Genomic DNA, 11,557 nt, shown 5'->3' with positions numbered 1-11,557 from the left:
CAGGACATACAATGAAACCACATTTAACCACTGTATAAGTGTACTCACAACTATTAGATGCAAATAAAATAGAATTGTGTCCTGATTATGGGATCAGTGGAAGTATCAAACCAAGGGAAAATCTGAAAGCTGAAAGAATTTGGGGGGAAGACACACTTAGCTTTCATTCCCTTCTCTACTTATCGTACCCCGATTAAAACAACATGTTTAATTCTGTTGACATAATATTCAGTTGGCATTACAACGTCATCAGCATCGCGATCGGCGGGTCATACAAATATTTTAGATTTTCAAGGGAAAAGAAACGGGCTCCAGATGTATTGTGTCAGTTTATTTTGTCCTATTCTCCACACATCTGCTCTTTACCTGAAACCACACACAGTACAGTCGGTTAGGTTTTCGTCTAGTTCCATTTAATATTCACGGAGTTTCAGAGATCTGGTTCATTCCGTTTGGTCGGATATTTTCCAGTAATCTTACATCAGGCGATTCTACACGAAAATGTAATTACATCTGGACCCATAACTGTACAGGACCGCTAGGCTTCTACTCTTGTCTGTAAGGACATCGGCAAGAAACTCTGAGTCCTTTCACCTGTATATCTGAACACTGGTTGGTAGCCCTTAATCTATATAGGTTTCCAAACAACAAAGGGCGTGAACATTCGAGTTATTTCAGGCCATAAAATGAAAATACATTTTACCATTACATGGTTATTGTATATATGTACTATCATATGCAAATTGAAAAAAAACACCACTAAAATATAATAATGTGTATGTACAATTATGAACAATTTTAGTATTCAGCAAATACATATTATTTTTGCAGCAAAAAGGTTCAGTTCATATGCACGAAACAGGCAACTAAATTGCATGCTATACAACAATCATAAAGCCATTGTCACCCATGCTTCGTGTAACCTATGCCTGTGTATTTGTCGCCATTCACCTGGTGCTCAGTTAATGGCATTATTACAAATATAATTATATTAAACGTAACAGAATACGATTATGATACATTTATGTATATATTCCCAAAGCACTGTGTACATTTTTGAATAAAGCTGCTTTATGAGGTGTCCAGTCCTCTAAACGTGTGAATGAATCTAATGTAGAACCAGGGAGCCGAGTTCGCGTATCAACCAATCAAATCCCATACAAGTGCATGCCACGTTTGTTTGACACCTGCTTAGGTAGTACCATGTGTGTAATAAAAGGTACAAATCCCTTTCCATGTTCTAAAGAAATGTTTGCTGAAAACAGTCGATTGTACGACTATTGTCATGCGTATGTGTTTGTGGTGCATAGTGATGATACCAGATGTTCGCGAAAAGGTGAGTGTATCCTGCCCACCCGTCACAAACATATGCAAAGGCAAGTCAATGTTCACTTGAAAAAGAACGGGAACATGTGGTATAAGTCAAAAAAGGGAAGTGCATCGTTTATGTTTGTCACTGACGGCAATATTGCTCGATAATAAGGGAAGTTGACCATTGGAAAATTGAAGTCATCCTTCTTGTCATACAGTCATGCGGAGAGTATTTTGGCACCATGACTCTCTATGCATAGATCTAAATATGAGAGAGATGAGGCGATCTCACTGTTCTGCTCTATTCAGGAATGTAAATCAGTGGAGGGAATTGGCTATTTGATGGTTATTGAACGATATCTTATCATCGATATACCTGAATCAAATGGTGTCCGTATAGGAAAATTAAAACTTTGGTGGTTCCTGAAATTTGAAATATTGTGGGTTATATGGGAAACTGATTTTTGTCTGAAAATGTTACTTAAAATTAAGGCTTCAAATCCCTTGTTTGTAAACTTCAAAATTCAAGGACATTGTCTGATTTATTGGGGTTTGTTAATTAATTGAGAATTGATTGCTGAGTTAGAAGGAATTGTACCATTGTGAAATCTTGTGTTGATCCAGTTCATTACCATCATCCATAGTCCGCTACAATTCACCATCCATCATCTGCCCTTCATCCATTGCCCTCTACTATTCACCCTCCTTCGTCAACCATTGCCCTCTACTATTCACCATCCTTTGTTAACCATTGCCCTCTTCTATTCACCATCCTTTGTTAACCATTGCCCTCTCCTATTCACCATCCTTTGTTAACCATTGCCCTCAACTATTCACCATTCTTTGTTAACCATTGCCCTCTTCTATTCACCATCCGTTGTTAACCATTGCCCTCTTCTATTCACCATCCGTTGTTAACCATTGCCCTCTACTATTCACCATCCTTTGTTAACCATTGCCCTCTTCTATTCGCAATCCTTAGTCAACCATTGCCTTCTTCTATTGGCCATCCTTTGTTAACCATTGTCCTCTTCTATTCGCCATCCTTTGTTAACCATTGCCCTCTTCTATTCGCCATCCTTTGTTAACCATTGCCCTCTACTATTCACGCTCCTTCGTCAACCATTGTCCTCTTCTATTCACCATCCTTTGTTAGCCATTGTCCTCTTCTGTAAACCCTACGTTAACAATTGCCCTCTACTTTTTGTCACCCTTCATCATACATTGCCCTCTACTATTAATCATCCTTTGTAAACATTGCCCCTCAACTTTTCACCATCCTTCGTCAACCATTGCTCTCAACTTTTCACCATCCTTCGTCAACCATTGCCCTCAACTTTTCACCATCCTTCGTCAACCATTGTCCTCAACATTTCACCATCCTTCGTCAACCATTGCCCTCTACTATTCACCATCCTTAGTCAACCATTGCCCTCTTCTATTCACCATCCTTCGTTAACCATTGCCTTCTACTATTCAACACCCTTCATCATACATTGCCCTCTTCTATTCACCATCCTTCATTGACATTTGTCCTCTTCTATTCACCATCCTTCGTCATACATTGCCCTCTTCTATTCACCATCCTTCATTGACAATTGTCCTCTTCTATTCACCATCCTTCGTCAACCATTGCCCTCTACTTTTCGTCATCCTTCCTTAACCATTGTCCTCTTCTATTCGCCATCCTTCGTCAACCATTGCCCTCTACTATTCGAAATCCTTCATCATACATTGGCCTCTACTATTCATCATCCTTTGTTATCCATTGCCCTCAACTATTAGGCATCCTGCGTTAACAATTGCCCTCTACTATTTGTCATCCTTCATCATGCATTGCCCTCTTCTATTCACCATCCTTCGTCATACATTGCCCTCTCCTATTCACCATCCTTCATCATACATTGGCCTCTACTATTTACCATCCTTTGTTAACCATTGCCCTCAACTATTAGGCATCCTACGTTAACAATTGCCCTCTACTATTTGTCATCCTTCATCATGCATTGCCCTCTTCTATTCACCATCCTTCGTCATACATTGCCCTCTCCTATTCACCATCCTTCATCATACATTGGCCTCTACTATTCACCATCCTTTGTTAACCATTGCCCTCAACTATTAGGCATCCTACGTTAACAATTGCCCTCTACTATTTGTCATCCTTCATCATGCATTGCCCTCTTCTATTCACCATCCTTCATCATACATTTCCCTCTACTATTCACCATCCTTAGTCAACCATTGGCCTCTTCTATTCACCATCCTATGTTAACCATTGCCTTCAACCAATCGTAATCCTACGTAAACAATTGCCCTCTACTATTTGTCATCATCATGCATTGCCCTCTTCTATTCACCATCCTTCATTAACCATTGCCCTCTACTATTCGTCATCCTTCACCATGCATTGTCCTCTTCTATTCACCATCCTTCGTTAACCATTGCCCTCTACTATTTACCATCCTTCATCATACATTGCCCTCTACTATTCTCCATCCTATGTTAACCATTGCCCTCTACTTTTCGTCATCCTGCCTTAACCATTGTCCTCTTCTATTCACCATCCTTCGTTAACCATTGCCCTCTACTATTAACCATCCTTCATCATACATTGACCTCTACTATTCAACATCCTTCATCAAACATTGCCCTCTGCTATTCACCATCCTTCATTCACTATTATTCGTTGACCAGTGCCCTCTACTATTCAACATCCTTCATTATACATCATCCATTGTCCTCTGCTATTCGTCATCCTTCATTATACATCATCCATTGTCCTCTGCTATTCGTCATCCTTCATTATACATCATCCATTGCCCTCTACTATTCGTCATCCTTCATTATACATCATCCATTGTCCTCTGCTATTCGTCATCCTTCATTATACATCATCCATTGTCCTCTGCTATTCGTCATCCTTCATTATACATCATCCATTGCCCTCTGCTATTCGTCATCCTTCATTATACATCATCCATTGCCTTCTTCTATTCGCCATACTTTGTTAACCATTGCCCTCTTCTATTCGCCATCCTTTGTTAACCATTGCCCTCTTCTATTCGCCATCCTTCGTTACCCATTGCCCTCTTCTATTCACCATCCTTCGTTAACCATTGCCCTCTACTATTAACCATCCTTCATCATACATTGACCTCTACTATTCAACATCCTTCATCAAACATTGCCCTCTGCTATTCACCATCCTTCATTCACTATTATTCGTTGACCATTGCCCTCTACTATTCGTCATCCTTCATTATACACCATCCATTGTCCTCTGCTATTCGTCATCCTTCATTATACATCATCCATTGTCCTCTGCTATTCGTCATCCTTCATTATACATCATCCATTGTCCTCTGCTATTCGTCATCCTTCATTATACATCATCCATTGCCCTCTACTATTTGTCATCCTTCATTATACATCATCCATTGTCCTCTATCAACAACAACACCAATCATCTTTGTTGTCAGATTACATCATCATATCCCGAGCACCAACAATCTTTGTTGTCAGATTACATCATCATATCCCCAGCAACAACGCCAACAAACTTTGTTGTCAGATTGCATCATCATATCCCCAGCAACAACGCCAACAATCTTTGTTGTCAGATTGCATCATCATATCCCCAGCAACAACGCCAACAAACTTTGTTGTCAGATTGCATCATCATATCCCCAGCAACAACGCCAACAAACTTTGTTGTCAGATTACATCATCATATCCCCAGCAACAACGCCAACAAACTTTGTTGTCAGATTACATCATCATATCCCCAGCAACAACGCCAACAATCTTTGTTGTCAGATTACATCATCATATCCCCAGCAACAACGCCAACAAACTTTGTTGTCAGATTACATCATCATATCCCCAGCAACAACGCCAACAAACTTTGTTGTCAGATTACATCATCATATCCCCAGCAACAACGCCAACAAACTTTGTTGTCAGATTACATCATCATATCCCCAGCAACAACGCCAACAAACTTTGTTGTCAGATTACATCATCATATTCCCAGGAACAACGCCAACAAACTTTGTTGTCAGATTACATCATCATATCCCCAGCAACAACACCAACAATCTTTGTTGTCAGATTACATCATCATATCCCCAGCAACAACGCCAACAAACTTTGTTGCCAGATTACATCATCATATCCCCAGCAATAACTTCCACTGCATGACACAACACAGTGTAAAAAGATGTAAATGTTTTAATTGCAAAAGTTATTTGATATTAGAATAAATATCACAAAATGATTTTATGGACCTGCCATTAAAGGAAAAAATCAACAAAAATCACATACATCCAGATATAAATGGAGTATAACAAATGCTGCTTGTGGTTTTGATATCGGCATGAACATCCTAGTCTTGACTCTTCAGACAAATCTAAACAACTTTTGTGTCAACAAAAGCTTAAACTTTCACTGAGGCCATACCAAATTAATGTCTTGTTTTACAGTTTTATACATAGCAATTTCACAAACTACAAGAAAGATAACTGATTGCAACATTAAAAGGATATTATTTCAAAATGTTTGTAAATTATAAAGATTCTGGCATTATATTCCTCAAAAACACAATATTTTGTTTAATTTTTAATTTTTTATCCAATTTTGCAAAATATAACTTCAACTGTAGAACAGAAACTAATGGTCTGGCCTGATGGATGTTTTTCTAATGATAGAAGTGATGTCATTATTTCATTGGAACAACTTTGATGACACATGTATAAACTAGGGAGTATTTATCAGTGACTGCCTCCCTTTGACATATATGCCAGTGTAGGAGATGACCATTGCAGCAGGATCTGCTCTGGGGTGCTGTTCTATCTGTGTACCACATCTTGATGCAGGACGGAGGGTGATTCACAAGTTTAGGATAACAAACACAAAGTTTGGTTCATGGCACTAATCATGTGAGTTCATTATTCCTGCAGGAAAGAGCTAGTTTCTGCTTTATGAACAACATATGACAAAGAGACTGCACATCCCATTTTTCAAAGGTCAATAACCAAGAACCAAATATCTTTGTTCAGCCTTAAGTACCGGTACTGTCACATCATACTATCCAACATTTCACTACATCTTTCCTGTTCTCATCGATTAAATATCATGGATAAATACTTTCAGATAATTAATTTACTTTCAAAGAGTTTCCATGATAAAAGATAGTACTTCTCCTTGTACAAATAGCACTGGCTGTCAAAAAATTGAAGACAGTTTGAGTGAATAAAAATAAGAAAATACCATCACCTGAATGAAAATTGTGCAAAAATCTAGTTCAATTAGTTCCATTTGCATGTAAACAACATTTGTCAAAACATTTAGTAAAAATTATACTGAGACACTGTGAAAATGCATATTTCATTTTTTGTAATATTTGACAAAAGGGCCATAAAAATCAAATTAGTTCCTGGTATTTAGGCATGAGGCAATTAAACACAACAATGTCGTTATATGGGTTCAAATCTCATTCAATGATTTTGGAGATGCACAAAAACACTTTTCTGATTTTAAGTTAAAGTTGATTATATTTCACAGTGTCAAAGTATATGTTTCTTCAAACAAGTAAAACTGACCTTATACATAGATTTCTGTTTCACTTCAAAGTTATAAGGCATAAAGGAGTCACTATACCATACACCTCATTCTGTAGCAATACACATCCCAGTACATTTGTTCCTTCTACAAGTCAGGTCAACATATCCACGATGGTACACATCAACAGAGGGTTATCATGATGGCTACTGTCTCATCATGTGTCACTGACACACTTGGTATCAAAAAGCGATTGAACCAAAATCAATCAGTTATTGCCTTCGTTTTCAATTTCTCTATAACATATCCTGATATATATTAAAGCTTGAACAAGCTCTCGATTTAAGGAATTTGATGTAACCTGAACCAGATGCATGAGGACATTGAAAGCAAGTTGCACCAAGCAAAACCAAGTCCAATAAATTTAACAAAGTTGAAACACAGGCTGGTTTGCTGTCAGTGTCATAAATCACTGAAGCTTTATTGTCAAGCAGGACAAATTAACACAGGGATCAGTGATGTAGTATGGCAAATACACTTTACAGGTACTGAGTGTGTTCAAAGATCAATTTTGTTTGGACAATTAAGGGTTAGTCAGACACAATTCTTTTTTTACATTCACTTGGTGCATGTAGACATAAATATTAGGTTGCATTTTTCAGTAACGGGTTGCACTATTGCATGTTATATACATGTATAGCTAAACCAAGCCCTGACAAGGTATTGCATCATTCATCAGACAGACATATTGTTTAAGTAACTAAACGGAAACCAGCAAACTCAGCTTTTATGTCAACAATTTTTCTCCAATTTTTCAGAATAATCTCAATACATTCTCAGTGATAGGAAAATACATAACTGAAATCCCATTACCATACAAAAATAACTTGATGTACTGAGACACAAAGGTTCACACAATAAGCAAATATAAAATGTCAGTGTTTAGAGAACAACCAGTTTTATTCATCCGCTGAAACAGATTCCTGGGCGTAAAAGGTTGTTGGTGTTGGCAAAGGCAAGGTATGTCCTGCCCTATCACATCACCTGCCACTAGGAAAGTGGTTGGCCGGTGCAAAATCTCCAGTCACTTATTATGGCATATCTCTTCTTATATACCGTAGCCGATACTTTTAGGTTTTCAAAGCTCATGGTTTGATAATGAGCCCTTCACTAAGTTATGACAGAATGAGTTAGTTTAAGGTTTGTAAATACACAATGCAATACTGAAGATGAAAATATAAACAAAGAAACGCAGGTGACTGTTGGTACAATCTATGCCTAGGCAAGTCCCTTGTCAGACTCTGCCCCAGAGGAAGCACTTGCTGGCCTCTTTTTGATCGACCCCATGGATGTCCTTGACCCAAAACTGTCCTTGACCTCCAGTTTGGATTTGTCTAACACAGATGAGTGATTGCCGAGGTCATCCAAATTCATCATCTGAAGTGCTGCAAACAAACACATCTTCATCATCATTGTAGCCAGAATTATTACACTTACAAATTACATCTGTATTTTCATTGGTTGAGAAGGGGTAACATGATCTTCCACAAAACATGTTATTGCCCTGAGACCCAGCCTGCTATGCAGCAATTAAAAGTGGCAAAGCCAATGGATTTAAAGGAGAGAAATATTTTCAGCCAGCCAGAGAGAGTGTAACTAAAGGCTTCTTGGGTCCAGATCTGCATATCTCTATCAAAATTGTTATGAATTTTCAGAACTGTTCATATCAATGCAAATTAGGCTTTGTTTTGCTTTTTGCAACACAACCAAGTTTTGCAGTCCTCACAGCAGCATTAAATACTAAGATAAGGATAAAATGCGGCAAATTTGTTAAAGACAAAGAGTAAGGACAGAACAAACATGGTGAAAATTTAGATTTCCACTTGAAAAAAACACATAGCCTTTTTGCACTCAATGTAACCACACTTACATAAATCTTACTGAAAAAGGAGTTGAGTTGTCAGTGATGTGAAAATGACCGATAATATTCATGACAAAATTAACTTATAAATTTAGCAATCTACAAAAGCAGAGTAAGAAAAACGTACAATTTTATGGATAACAACTTCTGGTGTATTCCATAGAGCAATGTTTAGATGTAGATTTCGATAGACGTTTTTCTTACTGATTTTGCCAACTTCTAGAATGCCAATCAAACAGTTACAGTAAGAATGGTATCTGTAAGTGTAGTATACAATCTGTAGTATCCATGACAACAGTGTTGACAGGGTTTAAATTAAATTCCTTCAACAGAACTGAAAGGCTGAAGAATATAGAGGGTGAAATCCATGACAACTCTGTTTTCAATAAGAACAGGGAAGAAATGTTTTACAGATATAGAAAAATGAACCCTTCTGTCGTTGTGCACTCATCCCTGCACAACTTGATGCTGAGCTTAAGTCATTTAGATGGAATTACCTATAGACCATTGTATGCGCTATGAGTTGAGAGTTACCTACCTTGGTCAGCTTCATCCCACAAGTCTCTGTCTGCAGTGTGGTCACGAATATACTCCAACACTTTGTTCATCTTAACTTCTTTAGCTCGACATCTTTAAACAGAAAGAGTGAGTGAGTGAGGTTTTACGCCGCTTTTAGCAATATTCCAACAATATCACGGCGGGGTACACCAGAAATGGGCTTCACACATTGTACCCATGTCGGGAATCGAACCCAAGTCTTCGGCGTGACGAGCAAACGCTTTAACCACTAGGCTACCCGACCGCCCCTTAAACAGAAAGAGAATCCTACATATATATTATCAGTTAGGTACCTTTTATGCTGACAGGCTGGGCAATGCTACATTTGCAGTATCTTAACTTATGTTATCACACAGGGCTGACTATATTTTCGCTGCTCTCTGCTGTGCTAGACACCCTGAGACCATACATGGAGTGGGACCATGGAGCAGGAAAGGAGCTTTCTGTTTCAGTAGCCCTGTAACACGGAGCAGGGATGGAGCTTTCTGTAACAGTAGCCCTGTAACATGGATCAGGAAAGGAGCTTTCTGTAACAGTAGCCCTGTAACATGGATCAGGAAAGGAGCTTTCTGTAACAGTAGCCCTGTAACACAGATCAGGGAAGGAGCTTTCTGTTTCAGTAGCCCTGTACCATGGAGCAGGGAAGGAGCTTTCTGTAACAGTAGCCCTGTAACACAGATCAGGGAAGGAGCTTTCTGTTTCAGTAGCCCTGTACCATGGAGCAGGGAAGGAGCTTTCTGTAACAGTAGCCCTGTAACATGGAGCAGGAAAGGAGCTTTCTGTAACAGTAGCCCTGTAACATGGAGCAGGGAAGGAGCTTTCTGTTTCAGTAGCAATGTAACACGGAGCAGGGAAGGAGCTTTCTGTTACAGTAGCCCTGTAACATGGAGCAGGGATGGAGCTTTCTGTTTCAGTAGCCCTGTAACACGGAGCAGGGAAGGAGCTTTCTGTAACAGTAGCCCTGTAACATGGAGCAGGGAAGGAGCTTTCTGTTACAGTAGCCCTGTAACATGGAGCTTTCTGTTTCAGTAGCCCTGTAACACGGAGCAGGGAAGGAGCTTTCTGTAACAGTAGCCCTGTAACATGGAGCAGGGATGGAGCTTTCTGTAACAGTAGCCCTGTAACATGGAGCAGGGATGGAGCTTTCTGTAACAGTAGCTCTGTACCATGGAGCAGGGAAGGAGCTTTCTGTTTCAGTAGCCCTGTAACACGGAGCAGGGAAGGAGCTTTCTGTTACAGTAGCCCTGTACCATGGAGCAGGGATGGAGCTTTCTGTTTCAGTAGCCCTGTAACATGGAGCAGGAAAGGAGCTTTCTGTAACAGTAGCCCTGTAACATGGAGCAGGGATGCAGCTTTCTGTTACAGTAGCCCTGTAACATGGAGCAGGGATGGAGCTTTCTGTAACAGTAGCCCTGTAACATGGAGCAGGGATGCAGCTTTCTGTAACAGTAGCCCTGTAACATGGAGCAGGGATGCAGCTTTCTGTTTCAGTAGCCCTGTACCATGGAGCAGGGATGCAGCTTTCTGTTACAGTAGCCCTGTAACATGGAGCAGGGATGCAGCTTTCTGTAACAGTAGCCCTGTACCATGGAGCAGGTAAGGAGCTTTCTGTAACAGTAGCCCTGTAACATGGAGCAGGGAAGGAGTTTTCTGTAACAGTAGCCCTGTACCATGGAGCAGGAAAGGAGCTTTCTGTAACAGTAGCCCTGTACCATGGTGCAGGGATGGAGCTTTAAGCAGGGATGGAGTTTTATAGTAGCCCTGTAACATGGAGCTTCCTGTGTTATAGCCCTGTAACCATCATGCTTCAGAAGCATTGTCTTCCCATGCAGCGCCACACCACACCTCTTGTACCTAGGTCCCACTTGCACAAAGTCATCTTAGTGCTAGGACTAACGTAAGTCAATGTTGAAGTATGGGAGTTAAGACAGTGCAAGTGGGCCCAGACAGCTAGCCAATATCATTTGACAGCACGGCATAAATCTCCCCTTGCATGACTTTTCATGTGTGAGGCTCCTCACTTGAGTTGCTGTGTCTCCGTCATGCAGGTGATGATCCTGGCCACAACGCGCTGCAGCAGGGGGTCGCGGGTCCTCGCAAACTGCTCCAGCGAGTCCCGGACATTATCCTGGTCAAGCAACTGTTGACATGTCTGAAACAGCAGCAGCATATGTTATAACATTCTCACTAACAGACACACAGGCT

The 11,557-nt window shown here is 40.0% G+C and overlaps 1 protein-coding gene across 1 annotated transcript in view; it reads right to left on the bottom strand.

The window, feature by feature from the left end:
* Window positions 1-5,614: 5,614 nt before the first annotated feature.
* Window positions 5,615-11,557, bottom strand: part of LOC139470779 (uncharacterized) — a 33,433-nt gene continuing 27,490 nt past the window's right edge. Inside the window, exons 14-16 of the mRNA XM_071253070.1 lie at window positions 11,374-11,504; window positions 9,333-9,424; window positions 5,615-8,318 (exon numbers count right to left, since the gene is read on the bottom strand). Coding sequence (XP_071109171.1) covers window positions 8,152-8,318; window positions 9,333-9,424; window positions 11,374-11,504 — 390 coding nt within the window. The 3' untranslated portion in view covers window positions 5,615-8,151. The remainder of the gene's footprint in view (window positions 8,319-9,332; window positions 9,425-11,373; window positions 11,505-11,557) is intronic.

This window comes from Haliotis cracherodii, unplaced genomic scaffold (genome assembly GCF_022045235.1).
Source record: "Haliotis cracherodii isolate W230 unplaced genomic scaffold, xgHalCrac1.p SCAF_21, whole genome shotgun sequence".
In the NCBI taxonomy this organism is placed as follows: domain Eukaryota; kingdom Metazoa; phylum Mollusca; class Gastropoda; order Lepetellida; family Haliotidae; genus Haliotis; species Haliotis cracherodii.
This window is presented reverse-complemented; position numbering and strand designations above follow the sequence as displayed.